Source organism: Ascaphus truei, chromosome 2, assembly GCF_040206685.1.
Source record: "Ascaphus truei isolate aAscTru1 chromosome 2, aAscTru1.hap1, whole genome shotgun sequence".
Taxonomy (NCBI): domain Eukaryota; kingdom Metazoa; phylum Chordata; class Amphibia; order Anura; family Ascaphidae; genus Ascaphus; species Ascaphus truei.
The window spans coordinates 289,813,145-289,839,448 of NC_134484.1; the positions used below are offsets into that span (position 1 = coordinate 289,813,145).

Genomic DNA, 26,304 nt, shown 5'->3' on the forward strand with positions numbered 1-26,304 from the left:
TGATTTGGCACATAGAAAACGCATCCCGTCTATGGCATTGAGTCTGGACGCTGAAAAGGCCTTCGACCGCATCGATTGGCCCTATCTCACAGAGACGCTGGGAATGTTCGGCATAGGGGGGAGAATGTTGGGAGCTATTCTGGCTCTTTACAGGGAACCGAGGGCGAAGGTCAGACACCAGGGCTTCCCGTCGGATGACTTTCCTATAAAGAGCGGCACCAGACAGGGATGCCCCCTGTCCCCACTCATTTTTGCATTATGTATAGAACCCCTAGCGGCACACATCCGCAACTCCCCCGACATAACAGGTATACAGATAAATGATCAGTCACACAAAGTGGCCCTGTATGCAGATGACATTATACTAATGTTATCCAAACCCCTTACCTCCCTGCCAAATGTCTTCAGTTTGCTAGACAATTTTAATAAGATTTCGGGATTCAAAATCAATCAGACAAAATCAGAAGCACTAAATATCAACCTGCCAAAGGTCACCGAAAAATTGATTGAACTAAATTTTAATTTCAAATGGCAAGCCTCCTCCATTAAATATTTAGGTATCTATATAACCAAAAACTACGACGCCCTCTACAAAGCCAACTACCCCAGGCTAATTAGGACTCTGAAGGAGGATCTACGGATCTGGTCAGGCCACACAATTTCGTGGATCGGCAGGATCCAGTGCCTTAAGATGAATCTCCTCCCCCGAATCTTGTATCTGTTTCAGACCCTTCCGATACAAGTGAACAGAGACGACATCCTCCGCTTACAGTCCTCTATGGTGAAATTCGTCTGGGGTAATAAAAAATCACGTATAAAAAATAGCATCCTCACAAGGCCAACAGTTAGAGGAGGTTTGGGGGTACCTTGCTTGATATCGTACTTCAAAGCGGCACAATTAACCCAAATTATTCAGTGGCACATGCAACCTAGCCTGCGAAGGTGGGTTGAGTTGGAAAAGGCTTGCTGTGACCCCGTAGAGATAAAGGATCTAATTTGGCTACCCAAAAAGATATATCAGACCTTGAGTGAGCCGCTGGCCACAGTGAATTGCTCGTTGGCTACTTGGGAGAACACCAAACACAAGTGTGCCCTGACAAACCAGCACACACTTATGACCCCGATTACGGGGAACCCTGATTTCGCTCCGGGTATGTTACGCAAGAACCTAGCGGTCTGGAAAGCAAAAGGCATTACTAGGCTACTACACCTGGAGGGAAACCAAGCTATCAAAACATTCGAACAAATTCGATCAGAAACAGAGATGCCCAATTCTGAATTTTTTAGATACCTCCAGGTGCGAGCATTTTATATGAAAATTCCCAAACGCCCCAAGCGCACAAATTTTGAGCAGCTGTGTTCCAGAGGCACGGACACATCGGGACTTACTTCTCGGATATACAGAGAGGTGGTCTGCCCTGGAAAGGACGTTGACACTAAACTTAACTATAGAATTAAATGGGAAACAGACTTAGGGGAGACGCTAGAAGACAAAGACTGGTCCACAATAGTACTGGCAGCAGCGAAAAGCTCTATATGCACCACCTTAAAGGAGAATGCATATAAAGTCCTAATGAGGTGGTATCTCACCCCAACACGATTAGCAAAGTTCGTCAAAGGCTACCCACCATTGTGCCCAAAACAATGTGGGGAACAGGCGGACTTGCTTCACATGCTGTGGAGTTGCCCAAAAGTGGCTCCTCTATGGGAGGAAATCCAGGATTGGCTAACGAGTATTCTCGGACGACCGGTCCCCCTAGACCCTTGGCTGTTCCTGCTGGGCAGGCGCACTCGGGGAATAGACAGACCGGCGCAAAAATTGATTGCACACTTTGCAACAGCCATGAGGTGCGAACTCGCAGCTATGTGGAAGCTCCCAGACCTACCCACAATTACAAAAATTCGGAACAGAATATGGTATATTTGCCGGATGGAACAGTTGACGAGTCTGGTCAACGACACCGGCACAAATTTCCTCAAAATTTGGACCAAGTGGCTAGACCACTCGGACATCCCGGGGGTGAATACCGCCACCATCATGCCATAATATAACTAGATGCATTCTCCTATGAGGAACCAGTACAGACAGCGTGTAAAAGGGGAACAGGTAGGGCAGACGGTAAGTAGAACGCCCACGGGTACAAGCTGCTCCTTTGAGAATAGACAAGAGTAGACTCGGTGAACACAGAGAAGACAATGAGCTCGCCCCCCCTCCCCCCCCCCCCCTTTTCTGTGTCCGTCTGGTTTGTTAGGTCCGTGAGTGCGTCTACCCGGTATGTCTGTGTCAAAACGGAGGACGTTAGAAAAAAGAAAAATTGGGTTATAGTACAATAAAGAAAGATAGCGGGTTGGTAGACACTGTATGCAATGTAATGTAATCCAATAATAAAAACCTTTTTGTGGAAAAAAAAAAAAAGGCTTAAGGGACTGCCAACTACTCGACATATGGAGGGAACAACACCAGGGAGTGAAAGAGTTTACATTTTACTCACACCCGCACAACACCTATAGCAGGATTGATTACTTCCTTGTATCCAATAGATTGGTCCCCGGGGTCTCTCGTTCCGAGATCCATGATATTTCATGGTCTGACCATGCATCTATAGAGCTGCGGTGCACACTATTCCCACTAGACAGACCTAGAGCGAACTGGAAATGAAATGAAGATTCCAGCCCTTCATTCGGAAATCGGGGAAAAGCTTAAACAAAACTTTGAGGAGAATGAGGGGAGTGTGGCAACACACTCCACGCTGTGGGAGGCCCATAAGGCTACCCTCAGGGGGGTCATAATGAATCTGGCCGCTAAAAGGAAAAGAGAAAGGGAGGAAAAAATCCAGAAGCTAGAAACGCAACTAGCAGAGCTTTCTTCCCTGCACAAAATAAACAAGAGTGCCCACACGCTGAGTCAAGTATTAGACACCAAAACCAGTCTTAACCTCCTCCTTTCCGCCCAGGCTGAGAAGGAATTGGCCTGGTCTCAACGGAAATTTTTTGAAAAAGCAAACAAGCCTGACACACTACTTGCCAATAAGCTAAAAAATAAGCTTCCAAATTATCACATTCACGCAATCCGTAACCACAATGAGGACCTTGCCTCCATTCCTGGGAAAATTGTAGAGGAGTTCAAGAAATATTATGAAACTCTATACAATGGAGATAAGGTGGCCCATAATCTGAAAACAAGGGAGTCGTAAAAGATCTTCCTAAGGGAGGCAAATCTTCCAAGATTGGAGAGGGGTGACAGGGAGGCACTCCAGTCGGATTTCACGATGGAGGAGCTCTCAGGGGTCATAAAGGCGCTAAAACCTGCTAAAGCCCCGGGCCCTGATGGCTTTTCAAACTTAAATTACAAGAAATATATTAAAATATTAGCCCCCCATTTGTGAAAGTTATTGAACGAAATTCTGGCAGGGGCCTCATTCCCAGCACAAATGCTCAAAGTCTCTATTTCTGTGATCCACAAACCCGGAAAGGACCCGGCAGACTGTAAGAGCTACCGGCCCATTTCACTGATCAATTCGGACATCAAAATATACTCTAAACTCATAGCCAACAGGGTGGGTAGAGTTCTTCCTGGGTTAATCCACACGGATCAAGTAGGGTTTATCGGAGGCAGGCAGGCGGCAGATAACACCAGGAGAATTATTGACCTCATTGATCTGGCCCAACAGAAGAACATACAATCCATGGTGTTAAGTGGTGGACGCAGAGAAAGCCTTCGATAGGATAGACTGGCCCTACCTAACAGAAACATTGAGAGCATTTGGCTTTGAGGGACGCCTCCTGCAGGCCATACTAGCGCTGTATAGGAAACCCTCAGCAAGGGTAAGATTACAAGGTTTCCCCTCAGAACAATTTGAAATCAAAAGCGGCACGAGGCAGGGGTGCCCGCTGTCGCCCTTGCTGTTCGCCTTATGCATAGAACCCTTAGCAGCGCACATCAGAAATAATCCGGATATATCTGGGATCCCAATAGGAGACCAAACGCACAAGGCCGCCTTATACGCGGACGATGTTATTCTTACGCTAGCCAAACCTCTCACATCTCTCCCAAATCTATTCAATATCCTAGATAAATTCAACCAAATCTCGGGGTTTAAGATCAATCAGTCTAAATCGGAAGCCCTCAACATCAACCTCCCAAAAGAAACTGAAAAGCTGATTGACCTCAATTTTAATTTCAAATGGCAACCCTCCGCAATCAAATATTTAGGGGTTTATCTCACAAGGGATTACAAAACATTATATAAGGCTAACTTTCCCAGGGTAATAAAGACTTTGGGGGAGGATCTCAGGACCTGGATGAAAGGGAGTATTTCCTGGATTGGGAGGATACATAGCGTGAAAATGAACCTCCCCCAAGGATGTTATATCTTTTCCAGAGTCTCCCGGTCCCGTTGGTACAGGCAGACATCCGCTCCCTACAGTCTCACATAATGAAATTTATTTGGAACAAGAAAAGCCCAACAATTTCCAAGGGAATATTAAAATGTCCCACCATAAGAGGAGGGCTAGCAGTGCCTTGTTTGCAAGCTTATTATAAAGCAGCCCAATTAGGGCAGATTCTTCAATGGCACACTGACCCAAGCTTACGGAGATGGGTAGAGTTGGAGAGGAAATGCTGTGCACCAATTGAAATCCAAAATTTAATCTGGCTGCCCAAAAGAGGGGTACGCAAGATGGAAATACCGTTGCAGTCCATGGTCAATTTGTTAAAAGTTTGGGAGGCCACGAAATTTCGTTGTCAGCTGACTACCAGAACGTCATTAATGACACCAATTGTGGGCAATCCAGACTTCGCTCCAGGCCTGATTAGCAAAAATTTCTTGATTTGGACCCAAAAGGGGTTAACCCGTCTTAAGGATCTGGAGGGCATCACGCATATACAATCCTTTGACCAAATTAAATCCTCTAAAAACATCCCAAATAGCGAATTCTTTAGGTACCTCCAGATCAGAGATTTCTACAATAAAACACCAATTAGGCCGGCACGTACAAATTTCGAGCAGCTGTGTTCCAGAGATACGGACACAAGGGGACTCACATCTAGAATGTTCAGGGAAGTGATCTGCCAGAAAACGACCACTGACAATAGACTGAGTTACATGAGACACTGGGAAGCAGACCTAGGGGAGACTCTAGAGGATGACGAATGGGACAGAATTATACAGGCGGCTGCGAAAAGCTCAATCTGCACCACATTAAAGGAGAACGCATATAAAGTCCTGATGCGGTGGTATTACACCCCAACACGTTTAGCTAAATTTGTGAGAGGCTACTCCCCTCTCTGTCCTAAACAGTGTGGGGAGGCAGCGGATCTGCGACACATGCTGTGGTCTTGCCCAAGAGTGGCCCCTATTTGGGAACAGATTAGAGACTGGATTCAGCGGATTCTCGGTTTGGAGATCCCCCTGGACCCGTGGCTGTTCATACTGGGCAGACGGATCCAGGGTATGTCGAATGCAGCGCATAAACTGATCGCGCATTTTGCTACAGCCACGAGATGCGAGATCGCAGCATTATGGAAGCAGCAAGATATACCAATTATCCCAAAGATCAGAAATAGGATTTGGCGTGTCTGCAGGATGGAACAATTAACAAGTTTGGTTAATGACTCCGGCGCAAATTACCTAAAAGTCTGGGCACCGTGGTTGGACCAGGTAGATATCCCGGGGGTGGATGCCACCACGATATTGCACTAATATATACAGGTGCGTTCTCCTTTGAAGGTCAGATAGGTGACGGGACATAGAGACGAACGGTCAGCGGACAGCCCCCATGAGTTTAGGCAAGGAAATAGGACAGAAGAGAAGGTCCGTCCATAGTCAGCAAGGTACAGGTCACAATTCCGTGGTGGTCAATGATGGTCAAAGTCGGAATTACTCTCTCCCCCCCTCCCACTCCCCCCCCCACCCCAATCCCCTCGTCTTGTTAGTCTTGTCGTATTCGTATCAGTGTCTTTGTATGTAGAAGTGCCAAAATAATTGGAAATGACATAATGGGCTGTGACACAATGTTTGCACATGTATCTTGCAATAAAAACTTAAGTTGAAAAAAAAAAAAATGTGTGTTTCAGGTATGTTCTAACTAAGCTGAAACAAGGGGGAGGGGGAGGAGACCGCACTACCCAAGTGATACTAAACCACACTGATGTGTTGGGAGGGGTGCTGAGGAATAGGTGAGGACAGAACACATAAAGAGAAAGAATCCTCTAGCAAGCACTCTTCCTCCACTAATTAGAAAAATAATAAATTGTTTATTGATGAATGAAAGAAACAAAAGCATGTAAAACCTAATAGGTGCTGAGTAGTACTACAATAAACCTGTATATAAATAATTCCATACAATGGCAAGTATACCTGCTATCTATATGTATAGCCAAGTAACAGTTTTTGTGTACTATGTCTATAGTTGCTCCTAGAGAGTACCACGCATCCCCCTCCAGGTCAAACATGCACGCAAACACCCTTCAATGTAATGAAAGGGAGTGCTAAATAGTGCTAGGTGATACAATGACACCATACCCTGAACCCCAGATATACACAGCCCTATGATTGTGGGTATTGACCCACTAAAAGTATATACCCACATACACCTGAATAAAACAGCCTCCACTAGAACTGAACCGGGGGACAGGGACAAGAGGGTAGATGGAAATATATACCCCCTACTACCTTACACCACAGTGTGCTCACTGTGGAAGATGCATATACCACACTGTGGTGATAGTGCAACACCAGTGTTGGTTAGTGCTGCCTTAAGCTGCATGCCCAGGAGGTAACTGTATCCACAGAGATGGCTAGATAACTAGATCCTAGCTAGTGGATGCCTCCTGGGGCCCACAACTTAGTTAAGCTTGTCCTAAATGTCCTCCGTGGTGATAGATACAAGGAGCAAACACAGCTCAGAGACCGCAGCCTAGCACTGCGGTCGCACCAATGACTTCACGCGTGTTGCGTCATCAACACCCAATGCGCGTTTCGTCTCCGTGGAGACTTCGTCTGGGGTGGGCAGGCACTCTATCCTCTGCCCCCTTTCTACCCCATGGGCTGCCGTGATTGGTTCTAATGACATCCAATTAACACCGCTCCTCACTGCTAGTGGGAGGGGGAAGGGGCTGGGCTAATGTCGGTCCTACACATAGTAAAAAAGTATTCCCTGCTGAGAAAAACACACACACAGAGATGACTATGAGACACATTGATTAAAACCCTCTTTAATACAACTATACAGAGGAAAGAAGGACAGTAGGTACCAAATTGAAATGTACTTATGTAAACTGGGCATAATTCAGCATGATGTGAATAAAATGAATAATGAATGACAGCTGTCAACCCCTTGTTGATAGTACTAGCAGCTCACTGCCTGACCTCTTGGCAGTAACTGTATATGCCTTTATAATTGTACATGATGAATAGATGTATGAATATGAATACAAATACAATTAAATACTGGCCAAGTACAAAAGGGCTTGAATTTCCTAAATCATATTAACACCAGGTCTGGATAAATTACTATCAGAGAACGACCAAAAATGGCATATGATGCAGTGATAACTTTTACAGAAAGGCTGTATAACCATAGCCTTCATTAAGACCGTGTGGTATTTGAGTGCCTAACAGGTAAATCCACCTGGCTTCTGATCTTACCAATAAAGTATCCAAATCACCACGTCTGGATCCAAGTGTGATGTTGTCAATTCCTTGGAATGATATGGCCGAGGTGTCACTATTATGGAATTTGATGACATGTCTTGCCACCGGCAAGTCTTTATGATTTCTAATAGTGCCCACGTGTTCTAAAACACGTCGTCTTAATTGTCTTGTGGTCTTAATTATTTTAGTGGGTCAATACCCACAATCATAGGGCTGTGTATGTCTGGGGTTCAGCTTACGGTGTCATTGTATCACCTAGCACTATTTAGCACTCCCTTTCATTACACTGAAGGGTGTTTGCGTGTATGTTTGACCTGGAGGGGGATGTGTGGTACTCTCTAGGAGCAACTATAGACATAGTACACAAATACTGTTACTTGGCTATACATATAGATAGCAGGTATACTTACCATTGTATGGAATTATTTATATACAGGTTTATTGTAGTACTACTCCGCACCTATTAGGTTTTACTTGCTTTTGTTTCTTTCATTCATCAATAAACAATTTATTATTTTTCTAATTAGTGGAGGAAGAGTGCTTGCTAGAGGATTCTTTCTCTTTATGTGTTCTGTTTCAGGGATGTTTTAAAATGTAAAGGCAGGAACCACTTCCTGCCAGTCCGGCAATGAATCCATTAGCATATCAATGTGTTAAGGGTGGGTGACCTGTGGAATTTTTCATCCCCATACTTCAATGGGCCCCCTGCTGAGTTGGTGCCCCAGTGTGGAGAGAAGTCCGGAGTTGAATAGCCTCAGAAGACCCTAGGTGTCAAGGCGGCCGGATTATTGCAAAGTAGCAGATATCAGTGTGAAGTATTGGCTATCAACATTTGGTAGCCAAACCCCATACTTGCTGTCGCCAGGTCAGCTAAGCAGCTTAGGTGTCAAGTTAGCACATGCTCGTAGCAAACCGGGAAGCAACGTCTGCCCTTTTTTGAGCTACTGTCAAGTCTGGGATAGGTGGGAAAAGTTGTTCCCACAGGAGGATTGGCTGGGTATGTTAGAGATAGGATCCATAACCCCCATAAAAAATGCCTGCAGCCCAGTCCAAGTTACAGCGTCAGCAGTCCTGGAGTGTGAGGGGTTAACAACATCGTAACCAAGGAACGTGCCCCTCTTCCAGAATTCATTTGAGCTAAGGATTCCCGAACGAATCCTATAAGGACTCAACGAAAAGATTCCTTTCGGCGGAGATACAGGGGTGGCAACTTGTGCCCCTAGCCAAGGACTAAAAACAAAAGAAATACCGGCGCCTTATGAGTCCAATTTAGTTATTGTCCTCGAAGTCCAAAACGTGAGGAGAAACGTCTAAAGGAGCAACCCTTCAATTCCTAGACCGTCGGATGGTCAGATGCGACTTTCTCCATGCGTTGCGTAATATGAAATGAAAATAAAGAAAAATATAGTGCAACATAGCCAGCACAGGATCTATTGATCAAAAACAATGACTAACACGCCTACATGACAATACAAAACAGACAAAACAAACATAAAAGACATACAATAGCAAGGCTGAGAATAAAAGCTAATTTAATACAAAATGGTGGATGTAAACAGGCAGTGGATATCGGCTGTGGAGAGATGTAAGTCCTCCTCTGGTTACACAGTAGCGCTCATAGGCGTGCTCTTGTGCTTTCCCGTGTTCCTCAGGCCGTTGTTACGTCACTGGGGGGCGGGCCTTAAGGGGAAACGTCCTTCCTGCTTCTAATCCAAGTCTGTAGCGTTACTCTCGTCAGTACAAGCTTCTGAAATTACTCAACGCGTTTCGTGCGCTTGTGCACACTTCCTCAGGGGATATAGGCCAAGGACTGTCGCACGGCTCAAATCGCGCACCCACTTGCATATGTGCAGGGGTGCCCAGAGACTTTGTTTCCAAGTCATTCGTTCCGTGAACAATTTTATTTCGTTTCCCCATCCCGGTGTCATGGTGGACTAACCTGATCAACAATTTTATATCTTGGGGTACGAGATTGAGCACACAAGTTGCGCAAAATAGGTTTATTTCCTTGATAGACAGACACATGCCAACCTTAGAATATACTTGACAAAAACACTTACTGAGGGAGAGAACGGGACAGAATGTCCAGAAGTAAAACAAAGCCCGGAATATTGTCTTTTAAAATACAGTCCTTTTGCAAGGGGCGCACAGTGCCAGGCCAATAAGTCCGTGAATATGGCAAATTTCGTTCTGGTCCATTGGGGTTCGTTAGATAACCCCCAGCACTAACGAAATCCTGAAGCAGAGTTGTGTCCATGGTTCCATTGTAATTAACTTGTTGCGTTCAGGAATCGTTGCAGCTGCTCTCATCCGCTTGTAGAAGCAAAGTGGAAATTCGTTCACAATGTAGAACAAAGACGAAAGACAACGGGGATAGCTCGGGGGGCATGTATATAGGGTCTGAGATCATATCTCCAACATACCCACCCAATCCCTCTCGGGGGGAATTTTCCCATTCACCAACCCCCAACTAGCCCACAGTTTGCAGAGTGGGCACTATAGGGATTTCCGGTTAATACAGCACCTGTGCGACATTGACATCTCGGCTGCTTAACATATGTGTACTCCCCTTTTTACCTGGCGTCTCCCAGGCTGGGAGGGGTACTCAGGGTGTGAACCAGCCCAGATTGTTAACAGGATCTCCCATTCAGCGAGCATCACGGCTAATTCACACATCCTGGCTCTGGGGCTTTCATATGCAACACTTCCCTAGACTCACAGGCTCTGCCTCAACAGTGGGTCTATGAATTCTGCATAGGAAAGTGCCCCAGCTCATGGGTGTTAAAACATTTGGTCCCTGGGTGCATTACAATGTAGAAAAAAACCTCATTGTGCCTGTACATTTAAAACTGCAGCCAGAAAGACACTTTATTAAAAATATAGGTTCTACTTGTCCTAAGGTTATACTTTTAATATGGGCGTGCTTGGGGTGTTACTCTGGGGCTGCACATCAAATTTCAGGGTGCTAACCACTCCCGTTCCCGAGTTAGGGCTTCTCCTTAAGCTGGCAATGCTGGGCTAGGGGCTTCTCACGTCAATTGACTTGCGGTTAACCGATTTCCCACGCCAATTGACCGAGTTCCTACGCCAATTCCTGGCTGCCTTGTAAGTTACTCTTCTAACCGGGGCAGGGATACATTGTATCCGATAAATACTTGAGACTGAAAACCGCAACCCCTTGATTCAATTGACCTTGCGGTTGCGATTTCCAGCCTCAGTAATGGATACCTATACCTCTCAATGGAACAAAGAGACCGCGCCACACTTCTCCAATTAACTCGTGGTTTGGCGCTCGCAGCGGCATTTTGTGTCCAAAACTAGTAATGCCGGTATACCATGTAATACATTACTGCAGGCATATACAATCCTGCAAAATGGGGACAATAAGGGACAGAGGGAAAAACAGTACATGTATGGTGCATATAAAATGAACCCCTTTGTCCCCAATGCAAAATAGGGGTAACCAGCCGAGAATACTGCCTTTATTAATGCGCTGATTACCCTTATTTTCGTTACACCCAGTAAGTGTCTATTAAGTGTAATTGTAAAGAATTGTGTGTTAATCTGAAAAGGAAATAAATTAGAATTAATGATGCCCTCCTTGTTGTGCTCAATCCAGAATCCCGGTATCATCTCAGGACTTGGACACTTAACTCAGCAATCCTGTTTAGATGGCTTTCACACAACTGCCAGCATGTGTGACTTTGATCTATGGACTCAGACTTGATGGTCCACACCCTAGTAGCCATAAACCCCCACCCCCCTATGAGTCTTGCAGAACAAAGACCCAGCTTATGTCACAGAGCAAAAGTATATAACAACATTTTAAAACATACCAGCTTTAATAAACTATATTTTTCTACTCTTATTTATTAAAATGTGCTAAGTCTATTTGGGGTGAGAGATAGAGTGAAAATTGTAACTGTTTTTCCCCACTAGCCATATCTGTCACTCAATAAATAACATTCTTATTTTAATAAAAAAGTAGTAAAGATGCACGCAGTCTCAAAAGATCCCCTGGATTCACAATAGGTGGTCTCCCTCTGCAGCTCTCACTAGTAATACTTGCCAGCGATGTTAGAGCTGGGCTGTTATTATTAACAGCATTCATATGTGAGGCTAGAAGTAGGGATTTCCCTTATTCACACCTGGTTATACTGCATTCTGCTGCCTGCCTTCACACAGCTGCGCTGAATGTCACGGAGGGATAATGGTTTAGACTGTTAGCTTTGTAATCCACTATTTCTGTTATTGTAACTTTATCATAAATACAACTTGCCAGCGATGTTAGAGCTGGGCTGTTACGTGTAACAGCATTCATATGAGAGTTTAGCAACAGGGACTTCCATTTATTTTTGAGCAACACTTGGTACATTGCACTCTATTACTTACCTTCGTTGGAGAAATATATATGGTCATCAGATTGGGCTAAAATAGCTTTAAAAACTATATTATCTTATATATGAGTCTCATCTATGTGGATAAAACTTCATGTCACTAGGGATGTCTATTTATCACAGCTGTGAAGTATATTAATTTACCCTCATTGTGACTAGTCAGTTAACACCACGTGGGATTTTAAAATTGTTGTTGCTTATTTTAATTTGTGTCACCTATCACTTATGGTTTTTCACGTTATATCATCACTGTATAAAATATAAATATAATGCTATTGTGGGTGATTCTGTGACTTTGTCACACCTTCATTCAATTGTTAATACTATTAGCATTAAGTACATAGGCAGCACCCATTTATGTCTTAACTAATTGTTCTAAAAACTTTCAATATTATTGATTAAGTGAGCGGTGTGGTTCTCCTACTGTGTTGTGATGTAATAAATTGCCCCTGCAATCTAAGATATGTGGGGAAAACTATAAGGCCTTTGAAAACTAGAATTAGTGAACACATCAATGGGATTAAAAATGCACAAATTAATCTTGATAAAAAGGGAGAAAGATTCATAATCTATCCCAACATTTTTTTAACCCATCACCAAGGCAAAAGCAATGGATTACATTTTAGGGGAATTGAAGTAATGACAAGAGACCCCAGAAGGGGAGATCGAGATCTAAAACTCTTGCAAAGAGAGCAGTTCTGGATATTTACTTTGGGGAGCAAATCACCAGGGGGGCTCAATGAGCTAGTAGAACTGACCCCATTTCTCAAATGAAATTAAATAGTTGCTCCCTGAAAATAAATCTAAACACATACATATACATATATGTTCGACAAACCTATACATTTGCACGCCCCGGGCGAGTGGATTTAACATCGTGGCGAGCTCCTATTGGCCCAAGCAGCACACGTTTGGTACTAGGTGGCGAGTAGATTTTTTTGTGTGGCGAGTAGATTTTTTGGTGATTTGTCGACCACTGCACATAGACATATATGTTGTTTATATGTTTTATATATTTGGTGTGCCTTCCCTAGTATTTCACTTCATTCTTCTCTTTATTAATTTTCATGTGTATCTTTTTGCAAGATTCATTCCTCTTTTTTAATGTATTTATGTTTTAACAGTTGTTTTAATTTGTGAGGTTTAGTTTTATTTATGATTATGTATTGTTTTTTAGTCTGTTATCAATTTATGATATGTGTATTATATGTGGTTATGTACTATAAAACAATTTGCCCGCATTTCCTAATATTATTTATTAATATTATGTACTTATTTAATAGGATACATGGTAACATACATGCACATATTCATTTAATTATTACTATCACGGGTTAATAATAGTTTCAATAGGCAATAATTGTTTATAGTAATGATACCAGGCGATTGTAGACACTGATTGGAAGTTGTAACATCCTTATGGCAGCTCCCATTGGCAGAGGAATTATCTGTCTGGCTATTTAAGACCAGCTATGGGAGTGGCTAGTCATACCTCCTGAAGAAGTGTCACATGACACGAAACACGTAGAGGTGATGTCATCACGCAGTGGGGAGGGGCCGTGAATACGGGGGCTAGAGAGACTGCGGTGGTTCCTTTTCTAGTTTGCATGAAGTGCGGTCCCTGTTTACACTCAATGTAAGCTGTGGTAACATCTGACCATATCCCAGGACTTTTAACATCATTAGACCTAGGGGCTTTGTTTCAGGGTAGTACTCTGCAACTGTGAGAGTGTGGGTTCATATGAACCCTTATTTTATGTAATGTTTTGTAGCATGTAATTTTTAAGGTTACTATAAAGGTCATATTCTTTATTAATTGTTTTTTTCCCTTTTTGCGCTTTCTTTTTGTTTGCTTATTTTAATAATAACCTGCTCAGCCTTAAACATGGCTGAAGCACCCCATAACCCCTATACCAGTCAGGTAAACATACTAAAATGCTTGACACACTTTATTAGAAATCCCCCAAGTCTCTTGGTGTGAGGGGCAGAGGGAGAACTAAACTGTCAGTCCCCACCAGCCATGAAATCGCACAACCATTCCTTGCTAGACTGTATTCTCTCCTCAAATCCCAGCAGAATCCAATCCTCTGGCATCCTTCCTGTCATTTTCAGTGACCATGCAATAGTGTACGGTGTAAAGAAAATTAAACCGCCCCAATCAAGCCCTAAAGTTCTCCTCACTAGAACATTTCGAAACTTTAACCCACAAAAGTTTCTGGCTGATCTTACCACCTGTCCTTGGCACAGAATTGATTTAATTCCTGACTCCGATTCTGCGCTCGACTATTTCCAATGTGAGTTTTTAAAACTCTGTGATACCCATGCCCCACAACGCAGAATAAGGGTACAGGGGGCCTACCTTCCATGGGTTTCAACTGACCTTATAGCACTCTACCTGTTCAGGGATGCCTTGTGGAATAGCTATAAAGTAACTGGCAACACCAAGGATCTTAATCACTACAGATGCCTGCAGAACATGTGCACAAGGCAAACAAGGCATGCAAAAGCACAATATTACTCTGACAATCTCCTCCAGAATACATCTAACCCAGCTAACTTCTGGAAGGTTATCAACAACATATTCCAGTCTTGTAACCATCAACAACCATATAATATCACCAAGGGGGATATTAGTTTGACAAACCCCACTGACATGCATTCAATTCAATGCATTCAATGACTACTTTGTGGGGTGTGTTACTAACTTATTAGCGAAACGCAACCCAAACCACCAACATGAATCTCATCCTGGGAGTACCCCTATAGTCCAACCCCTCCCAACAATGCCCACAATTTTCAATTTGGCCCAGTTTCTGAAGGAGATTACAGAAGTGCTCCTCAAATTAAAAGTAAACAGCCAATGTGGACCTAACTTACTACAATCTAGGTTCATAAGACTTGGTGCCCCAGCCACTGCCGAACCAATTGCTTACATAGTCAACTCTATCCTGTCTGCAGGCCATATCCCTAAGACCTGGAAATCTGCCAGAGTTGTCCCAATCTTCAAAAGTGGGGACAAAAACACTGTCTCAAACTACAGGCCAATCTCTCTTCTCCCAATTCTATCCAAAGTCATGGAAACATGTGCTCACTCCCAATTAAGCGATTACTATAACAAGACAAATTTCCCTAGCCAATTCCAATCTGGCTTCCGCCCCAAACACTCCACCGTAACTATCCTGCTAAAAGTTTGCAATGAAATCCAGTGTGGAATGGAACGGGGACAACACACTGTTGCAATATTCCTTGATTTTGCAAAGGCTTATGATACTGTTGATCATGCTCTCCTGCTTAAACTCCAGTGCTCTGGAATAGGGAAGCATATTTTAAACTGGTTTCAGTCCTACCTATCAGGTAGATCCCAACATTAACATGTGTCCATCTCAGGCTCTAACTCCAACCCATTGGATATCACCTGTGGTGTCCCGCAAGGCTCTGTTCTGGGGCCCTTACTCTTCTCAGTGTTCAAAGATCGTCCCACCGCTTGTAAGGGAGCTTCAATACACATGTATGCAGATGACACAATCCTATATGCACACAGCCATAGCCTCTCCGACCTTGAAAACCTACTTCAGTCTGACTTTTTGAGACTTGAAAACTGGATTTCCGAAAACAAACGGTTTTTAAACACTGACAAGACTGTAACAATGGTATTTGGGACCAAGACCACATTTTTAAAGCTTCCAGTGACTGAGCTCCAGATCAGAAACAATGCTAACACCACACTAGTTCCTGTTATTAGTTTTAAATACCTGGGCATATGGTTTGACTCCCACTTAACATTCGGGATGCACATCGATACCCTGACATCCAAAACCTATGCCAAACTAGGTGTACTTAGTCCTCCCTAAGTCTGCTGGTCAGAAAGCGTATCGCACAGCAGATGCGAATGCCAATTATCGACTATGGAGACATAGTGTACGGCTCAGCACCCCAAACCCACCTTAGCAAACTTGACACCCTCTACAATTCAATATGCCGTTTTGTTCTCCAATGCAACTACAACACACATCACTGTGAAATGCTCAAAGAACTAAACTGGTCATCAGTTGAGTCTAGGCACAAAGCTCACCTTTCCTGTCTCACCCTCAAATACTTTCTGGGCAAGCTACCCAGCTACCTGAACAAGCTCCTCACCCCTACCACATGCAGCACCTATTACCTGAGATCAGACTCCAAAAGACTGTTCATGGTCCCAAGGCTCAACAAAGTATCCGTCCGCTCCACCTTCTCTTACCGTGCACCCCAAAACTGGAACACCTTACCGGAGACTCTCACATCCACCACCAGGTTAAGTTCTTACAAAACCAAAGCGGTCTCACATTTTATCTGTAACTGTTACATACGCCCATAATATATATGATCTTTAACTGTGCATGCAATGTCTTGCATATAATGTATACCCTGTTCACTTATGTAACTGTATTTGTAACCATGTACTATTTGTCATTTTAACTCTATGCCAAGGACATACTTAAAAATGAGAGGTAACTCACCGTATTACTTCCTGGTAAAACATTCTATAAATAAATAAAATAAATATCCCTTGTACTCTACAAAGTTAAGACTTTTAAACATTTTAACTTTACTTTTAAAACTCTCACAGCCTTATCTCTGGCTAGAGTAACACCCAAACCTAGGTTTAGGGGGTCTGGGCAAACACTGGGCATCCCCTCAGTACACTGGGACCCCCGGTACAGGTCTAGGGATACTTACACCCCGGTGCCCCATTTTACCCTCTGGTCTGTGCTGAAGCAGGCAGACAAGCGGCGAGACGCAACAACGATTTCATGGTAGGATTTTGACCGAAGCACTGCGCTTCAATGTAGCTGGGAATCTAACCTGAATCCCGGTAACATTTTTGAGGTCTCCAGTAAATTTGGAACCCTGCTACATGGACGCAATCTGAAAGAAGTTTCTCCGTCAAACCAACCCTGAAACTCACAGCCTGGTCGTCTCCACTTGCTAGCACTCCTGGAAAGGGTAAAACATAAAAAAATTGCAATTGTCGCATATTTTATTACATGGTACAGTAATGCATGCACAATACATGGGTCAAAGAGCTGACACTCTAGGACCCCCAAAACCCAGTTCAGGGGTAACCAAGTGGGCTTAACCATTATTATAAAGCCTGGTTACCCCCTCACCGTCACAATAAACCACAACAATCCATACCTGCGACAAGTCGAATTGTTCCCAAAATACCATATATGGGTCTTGTAACTGCTGATGGAGGTACATTCTTCTTAACTGAAAAATAAATAATTTATATTTTATAGGCTGAACGTTTTGTTTTTCACCTTGTTGAACTGCAGAAAATGAATTGATCATTGGTAACCGGCTTTAGGCTGAGATTATAGTGGGGGCACGCGCCCCCCTGCCGCTCAAACGATTTGTGTTAATAGGATTTGCACGATGGGGAGACGTGGCAGAGGCGTGACCAGGCTGGTTCACCGCTCACGTGACGCGGTCGTTGCGCAAAAAGATAAAAGTATTGTATTTTCTGTCGTGCGTCGCTCTTAATCGCTCGCGCGCACTATTGGCGGCCTCATAGAGAAGAGACCTGCTGTTCGTGTCGTGTTCGCCCCACTATAATCTCATCCTTAGCATACCCGACCTTTGTTTTCTCACACTATTAATAAAATGATCAACAAGTACTATATTGTGAAGACTTTTACAGTACAGATAACTTTATTTATATAGCGCTTTTCTTCCAATGGGACTCAAAGCATTTTACATTTCGAGATGTAGCGCTATTTACTTTCAGCGCGGGCTCAATGTTAAGCAAATGGAGTTTATCTGCCATGTGGATTATCGCTTTCACAGTCCAGCGGAGAGTAAATTTCCCAGAAGAGATTAACACAGCAGGGGCCCCCGCTTTTGAATGGACTCCAGCAGCGTTAATCCTAACAGGCTGCCACCATTTTGTAAGAGTTGCGTAGAGAGGTCAGAGAGAGCAGTCTCTGACTCACCGCACAGCTCTTTACAGCAGATCTCACTATTTATATTATTTTTAGTACGTAGTATTGAAGCAGGGGGTCTCCGGAGCTGAACCACCTTTAAAATCAGGTCTTGGGACCCTCTGCTTCCTGAGATACAGACCTCGAGTATCTCCTGCAAGTTTAAATCTCATGTGTCAAGGCCCACGTGACTGCGATATTTATACAGCCCCAAGATACTGGCACACTATTCGGGGTCTGTATCTCAGAAAGCAGGATGCCCCCGGAACTGAAATTAATGTGGTTGCACTCCGGACACCTCCTGCTTCAATACCCCCTAATAAAAATAAAATAAATAAAAGCAAAACTTTATTAACTTAATGGCTAACCCCCTCTCTCTAGACTAATGCCCAATATCCCCATTAGCCAAATGTGGCCAATAGTGGTTACGGGCATCAAATTAAAGCACAGAAGCAAAAGTAGCAGTAGTTTCCCTTCCCATCCCTCACGGAATAGGTGAAGCGGTCCCCGTACCCTGCGACCATACAGAGCAAGTGCTGCAGATGAGTCTCCCACTCTTTCCCTTCAGCCGCTATGAATGCCCAAAGCATCTGCTTCAGGGTACCATTGAACCGCTCACATAGCCCGTTTGTTGTCTGGGGGTGATATGGGGTTGTGCGCTGGTGCTTCACTCTGCACGAGTCCCAGGGACACTGTAGCAATTCAGACATGAATTGCGACCCTTTTGATCAGTTAGAATCTCACTTGGGAATCCTACTTTAGAGAAAATCACTATCAATGCCTTTGCAACTGCACTCGCCTCAATAGTGACCAGCAAGATAGCCTCAGGGTACCGATTGGCAAAATCCAACACCGCCGGTCCAGCTAGGGATCTTCAGAAGTCCCACTATGTCCATAGTTACTCTCTGAAAGGGTTCCTCAATTACCACTAGTGGGTCCAAAGGTGACTTCACACGGTCGCCCGACTTACCTACTCGCTGGCAGGCATCACAGGACCGGCAAAACTCTGCCACTACCCTTGATGCCCTCGACCAATAAAAACTCTGCAATAGCCAGGCTCTGGTGCGAGTGAATCCCTGATGCCCCGCTAGTGGAATGGAGTGGGCTACCTGCAATAACTGCTGCCTACACTCCCTGGGTACCACTAACTGTCTCCTACCTGTCCACACTATCCGGAGCAGGAGCAGCTTGCTCCCTATACAAGAGCCCACAGTGCCAAAGGAACCGATCCGACAAACACTCAGAGGCAGACTCGGATGCCCGAAGACTCATGCCCTCTAAGCAGGGATTGGACCGCACTGCGTTCCTGAACTGTGCCCCCAGCTCTGGCCACTTTCGCTCAGTAACTAAGTCAGGTGATGGGGAAACAGGTAAGTTGGAAGGAAGGTCAGTACATTGTCTCGACTGTCTGGCTTACCTGTCTGGTCTCATCAGAGACCTCTGGAGCTGTTGCAGGGGGACAGTGAGATCCTTAGTGGGCAGGGGTACCAAAGGCTCCCATGCCTGGGCAAGTTCCTTGGTCTTGCTTCTTGTAATGGCTGCAACCGGAGCAGCCTCCTCCGCAAAGTAGCAGATGAGGTGCCCTAGGTCATTAGAGTAGCACCTCAGTATCCAACCCGGGCAAACCACCCACATCCCTCAAAACCTCGACCGGCACCCCAGTCGAGAAACACCCGGGTGACCTGGATTGACCTAGGTCACCTATGTAGCATGGTGACCTGCATCCCTGTTCCCGGTAAGGACATCCTCTGGTTTGATCATATCAGGTCTCACCAGAGTAACAGTGGCACCGGAGTCGAGCAAACCGACTACTTGGCGATCTCCAATGGTCACTGGATGCAAATGCTTCCTCCTGACATCGTTGGACTGCAACCCGACAGTGCAATCTGATGCCCAACCGCCTCCACTGCTGTGCCACTTGGGGCAAGTGTAGATTCCTCCATCTAGGTCCGCTGCTGGACGGCTGCACACTGCTCCTCTGTGTGCAACACGCGTGGCGGCAACTGGTATTGCATCTTGGGTGCATTGCCCCGATGGGGTTTACTGGACGGCTGCCGGTCCGGACAGTCTGGCTTGATATGCCCAGTCCGATTACACCGCTTCTCATGCCTGAACTATGCAGTCTTGGGTATACCCCCCATAGCAGCTGGTTTGGGCTTCCAGCGTGGAGTGCTGGTGTGGCTCCATTCTGGGCAGACCCTTTCTTGCGGGACAATGCACGACTGGTGGTATACTCATCAGCCAAGTTGGCACCATCCTGGCAAGTGGCTGGCTTTCAGTCAAAGACCTGAAAGCTCAGGTGGGAACCGCTGTAAGAACTGCTCCTTGAAGATTAAGTCCAGTAAACTGTGGTACTCAGTGGGTGGAGGGATGCGCTGCTACTGAATTCCATGCTGCATAAGTCTGGAAGCAAAACGCATTTAGGTTTCCCAGCTGGTTTTTTCCCCGCTGGTCTTTTCCCCAGACCTGAACATGCCACAGTATGCCGCTGGAGTGAGGGCATACTGAGTCAGTAATAAAGCCTTTACATGCCGGTAGTTGTTGCTGTCCATTGACAGGAACTACTGGAAGGTCTCGAAGGCTACCCCAGTCAAAAGTGGCGACAACCGCAAAACCCAGTCCCGTTATGGCACACGGAACCAGAGACACTGATCCTCAAACACCTTGAGAGCCCGTCAATTGTATCCATTCCATCTACAAACTTGCAGAACTTGTAGTGTGACAACAACTTTGGTACGGGAGTTTGGACAGGATTCCGCCGTGGTCTTGGGTGCTACACACCATGAGAAGCCACAATCAACTTTAGCCTCTGCTCAAAGCGGTCACAGGAGACCAGGCAATTTACACCTTTTTACCAGGCTCATTCAAACAGTATAGTGAAATAAATTGAAATGTATTTGCATAAATTCACATACACACTGACTAACACAAAATACAGACGAAAGGACACACTTACAGGGGTCTGGTTCGAAAAATAGACTCTCCTAGGTGCAGGGAACCCTAAATCTCCTGGTTTCCAAACCGGCATGAAGTTCCACACGCCACCGCTCCCTTCTCTCCGGAGGACTTGGTTTTTCTTGACCGGGACTTGGTACCAAACTTCCTGGAACTAAAATCAATTTGAAATCCCAACCGCGACCGCCAAGTTCATTTCAGAGAACTTGGGAGCAAAAAGCTGGACTTCAATTTCGGGCACGCTTTTCAGGTTGAAAACTGAAGCCAGTGCTCTGCTGTTCGCGCAAGAGCACTTTTGAAAAGCCCGCCTGCACTCTTTCTGACAGAGAACACGGATCCGATTGGTGCATCCTTATAGTATTCTGAGTTTCATTTACAAAATACTACAGCCAATCAGAACATGTGAACTTTCTCAAGCAGTCAGAGACAAGACGGTAGAAAAAGCCGGGTTAGCAGGAAATCTGAATAAACCAACGGACATGCTCAAGTTGGACCTTCATCCCTGGGTCCGTCAATGCCACCTGTGGTGACAGGCTCCGCCAAGTCTGGCAAAACTGGCAGCCCGGAATGACTGCCATTGATCCCCGAACTTGGGTAATCAGCCTTTTCCTGCTGCCCATCTGCTTCTCACACCTCTGGCATCCAATGGCTGCTTTTAACTCTGATGTCCACTAGACTTACTGGCACCAACTTGTCCCTGTGCCTCATTTACCTTTCTGGTCTATGCTGAAACAGGGAAACCTAGCGGTGAGTCGCACAAGCGTTTTCAAGGGGAGATATTACCGAGACAATGTGCCTACATGTATCCAGGAATCAGGCCTATTTACCTAGGCACATTCTGACACCAATTCCTCCGCAAAATCCGCCTTGAAACTCATGCCCTAGCAATCCCTGCTCGCTGATATGCCTGGAAAGATAAAAACGCAAGAAAGCAAATAAGATATTCCATTGTTACTGTAATTTCTATGGAGAATGCAATCCACTTAGTTGAAGCTTTCTATAGAATTGATAGGATTAGGGACAGCTAGGTGTTTTAACTCCTGGGGGGAGGTGAAAGGCTGCTGATTAGATCATTCTATTGCACAGACTCTGATTTAATCAGGGATGGGTTCTTGCATGCCCTCTGGCACAAACGTAATGCTCCGATTGTCCAGTAGTCTCCTCCCATGCAAGTGATAGCCACAGAGGGCTATATAAAGGGGTGGTGCTGATCAGAGAAGTAGATCTACTTTCAGAGAGACACTCTGGGAAGGAGTGTGGAGAGCTACCTCCAGAGAGACACTCTGGGAAGAAGTGTGGAGTTCTAACTGCAGATCTGCCTTCTGAGGGCAAGATAGGCTAACAGACTGAGAGACACTCTGGGAAGGAGTGTGGAGATCTACCCTCAGAGGACTGAGAGACAGAGTGACTGCTAGAGAGACAGAGACATTCTGTGAAGCAGTTTGATCTTTTACAGTGACCAGCTGGAGAGATATCTCAGAGGGGCTGCTGTGTGATCAGATCTCTGAGATCCTGGATGAAAAGCGGGCAGGGCAAGCCTTCTTGAAGCAGGCCCTTGCACCTAGCGAGGCTAGTGTCTACTCCCCAGGCCCCCAGTTGGTATTGTATCTTGCTTTGTACATCTTTGTTTTGTATGCTAGTGTGCCAGAATAAACCCCATTTTATTCAATAACTTTGTCCTATCTGGTGCTAGTGATCCCGGTGGTTTTGGTGTGAAAGTACTGGTCTCCCGTGGCAACCACCTCTCCCCAGGTGGCGAGGAAAGTGGCAAGCCCTGAAGCAGGGAGCCCAGTAGCAATTTGGGCTACCACGGTTGCACTCCCTGGATCATGATCACCATCTGATTCCTCGCCTTCTCCACCTTCCTCTGACACGTCCAGGGGTGGACAAACCTCCTGTCCCCTAGCTGGAGTGGATGCCCCTGTATCCACAGGTGAGGCTATGCCTGCTTCAGGTCTTTCAAGATCCTCCTCCAGCATTGTCTTTGCCCGACTGGCGGTCGGTAGTCCATATCCCTCACACCGTGTTACAATTCGTGGACGGTTCCTGGTCTGATAGCGACCTGACCGTTTGTCCATCGTCGTCTGGTGGCACTAAAGTAAAGTGACAGAGAACCTGCACTTTTCCTGCTTTGTGTAACAGGTGTAAGTCACTACTTGTTTTGAGAGCTCGCAATCTACTAGTTGCTCTTTATGTTCTAGGTCCCCGCAGGATTTATAACAAAGCTCAATGATCCCACAGCTTACACCAATAAATAAGCCTGTCACGGGAGACCAGGCAATTTACACCTTTTTAACCGGGATCATTTACTGAGCACAACAAGGTAATTAAATAAATTTTTGTTTATTCGTACAAATTCGCTTACACGCAATGATACACAAAATACAGACGGGAAAAAAACACACACGGGGGTCTGGGGTCGAAAACTAGGCTTTCCTATCTGCAGGGAACACTAAATAAGAGTTTTACCATGACCGGGACTTAGCACGGAATCTCCTGGTTCCCAACCACTAACTTGGACTTTCTAGACCGCGACTTAGTACCAAACTCCTGGAACTAAAATCGGCATGAAATCCCAGCCGTGACCTCTACATTCGATTATGAGAACCTGGCCACAAAAAGACGGGGCTTAGTCTCCAGCGGGGCAGACTTTTCAGGCTTGAGATCGAAGTCGGTTGCTCTCCTATCCGCACAGAAGCAACTTCGAAAAAGCCTGTTCGCGCTCTTACTACTGGGGATCTACAAACTGATTGGCTCACAGACTCATAGTATTTCTGAGCTTCATTCATAAAACTCTGCAGCCAATCATCACTTGGGAATTTTTGCAGCAGCCCATCAGCGCCAAGCCGGCTAGAAAAGCCGGGTCAGCAGGAAATATGAAATTGCCAAGGGACATGCGTAAGTTTGCCATCCCCGACCCCGACTATCTCAATGCCACCCAATGGGTCAGGCTCCACTAGGTCTGGCAAAGCAAATAGCAGCCCGGATCACTGCGATTGTTCCCCGGACCTGGGCACTTGAGCCCTTCCCTGCCACCCAATTGCTTTTCACACATCTGGCACCCTCTGGCTATTTTGAACTCCGATGTCCAGCAGACTTACTGGAACCAACGTGGTAGCCCTGGCAGCCTGCATGGACATCGGTTCCGAAAGTCCCAAGCATACACGGTACAGATGCAGCGGCTGTAATTCAAATTAATCACAGAGCCGTTTTCGTGTGCGCAGCTGTACTTCACGCGGCATTAACGCAGCCATTCGCCCCAGGCACACGTGTTTCTTGCGGTTCCTTTGTTTGAATTTCATGGATTCTGTTTCTTTGTGTGCAATGAAATGAATGAATTGTAATGTGTACAGTACTGTGCTGTGCTACTGTGTCAATTTCAGGTGTTTAAAAAACCAGAACACTAAAATGCAATTTTCTGCACTCGCATCTAAAGACGGTACGGTTGGAAGAAATCACGCGCCATGACGTGGGTATTCCGAGGTATACAACGCGTAAAGTGTTTGAATAACGGCCACTGCATCTGTACATACATTACATGTATTAAAGTATACTTTTAATATACTCCTAAGTCTCTGGGTATGGGGATAGAATAAGAAAGGTGTACTTTTATTCCTATCAGCCTAATAACCCTTACAATATCTTTTAGACTTAGCTTGGACTCCGAGTCCACCACAACCTTATCTACGGTTGAGGATACCCACAAACCCAATACAGGTTCTGGGTCACCTGGGCACTAACTGGAGTACCCCCTTGAACCAAGGGATCCCCTCAGCTATAGGGACACATTCAACCCGGTGCCCCATTCACCTTTCAGGGCTATGCTGAAGCAGAGTACCCAAGTGGTGAGTCACGCTTGCGTTTTCAAGGGGATATGTTGCCAGGACAATGTGTCTACATGTATGAGAGAATAAGGCATGATTCCCAGGTACATTGTTAGGGGAACCATCAACTCGGATCCAAACTACCTAGGCACATTCTGACAGCTCCTCTAAAAAAAAACTTGAAAGTCATCCCCTAGCAATCCCTGCTCACTGGCATGCCTGGAAAGGTAAAAACACAACAAATATTTTTATTGCAGATGATACATTTGGACAGTACACTGTTACTGGATCTAAGAGATAATGCTGTTGAACCCTTATACATGGATCAGGGGTAACCAAAATCGGGCTTAACCTTTATTTGTGAGCCAGGTTACCCCCTACCGTCACACACTCCACATAAGTGTGTGACGACCTTTCACGGACATCTGTGTGTTTTGCCTAATGGTCAGCTTGTTTGCACTTTTTCTAATCTAGATTTTATATTAATAGCTACATTTTAACCACCCCCCTTTATTACAATGGGATTTGAGTGCTTATCAAAAAGACGCTCATCTCTTGCTTCTGCAAGTATAAGTTCTCTATGAAGCATGTGCTTCTTTCTTAGAGAAATCTCTCCCATCACATTACTGTAGCAAGAGCGATATACCTTCCCCATTCCCCCCTTTTCCCCACTTATACGCAGGGTTGCCACTTTCGACAGAAGGCCAACCCGGAGATTTTTAAAAAAAAAATAGAGCACTTACCTCTGGCGTCCTCCCGGCATCTCCCCCTGCAACTCACTTCAATATGGCTGCGCGCATCACAACGTCACGCGGCGTCAAGTTGCCATGACATGATGGTGCCGCATGACTTTGTGACGTAAAGTAGTGTCTTGTTATCATTACAATGTGCGTCACGTGATTCTGTTACGTCACGTGCCGTTCCTGTTGTCATGGCAGCGCAGCATCATTTGACGGAGTGGTTGCAGGGGAACATGCCGGAAGACAATGCCACCACATGGAGGGTATAAACAAAAAAGACCACCCGCTCACTCTTAGTCTTACATATTAGTCTGGGTGCACTAGGGTAGTGGCAATAGCAAAAAAGAGGTCTCATTCCCCAAAGACAGGGAATGTATGGAAACCCCAATTACATGCACTCTCAGATCTAATTTGTTCAGAATTGGTATCAGTCTTGAGACTCAGAAATGCACTTGAAATACAGTACTGTTGTGAACAGTGTAATAAAAAAAACCTCGAGGTAACCCCTATGAGAGTGTATTAGTGATATGGTTCAAATGTTTTTTTTATTTCTCACAAGATAAAAATAATGGGGCACAAAAATGGTTAAAAACACATGGGACATGCTGTATAACAATGGAGGTATAGTCTACTGTAGTATAGATCACTCAAAGTGGAAACATATTACTGCTGTTATTAGCAGCAATCAATACAATATTGTTCACATTGCCCTATAAATTAAATTGGGCACTCACCAAAGTATTGTTCAGACTGTCCTGTAATTTAACTACAAC

At 45.1% G+C, this 26,304-nt stretch overlaps 1 protein-coding gene across 6 annotated transcripts in view; it reads right to left on the reverse strand.

Moving 5' to 3' along the window:
• SACM1L (SAC1 like phosphatidylinositide phosphatase) overlaps window positions 1-26,304 on the reverse strand; it is a 423,363-nt gene that overhangs the window by 356,500 nt on the left and 40,559 nt on the right. For all 6 annotated transcript variants that reach the window (XR_012799181.1, XM_075586287.1, XM_075586286.1 and 3 more), the window contains exon 3: window positions 17,228-17,302. Coding sequence is in view for 5 of the 6 variants with exons in the window: in XM_075586287.1 (XP_075442402.1) it covers window positions 17,228-17,302 (75 nt within the window). In the remaining variant the exon portion in view is untranslated. The remainder of the gene's footprint in view (window positions 1-17,227; window positions 17,303-26,304) is intronic.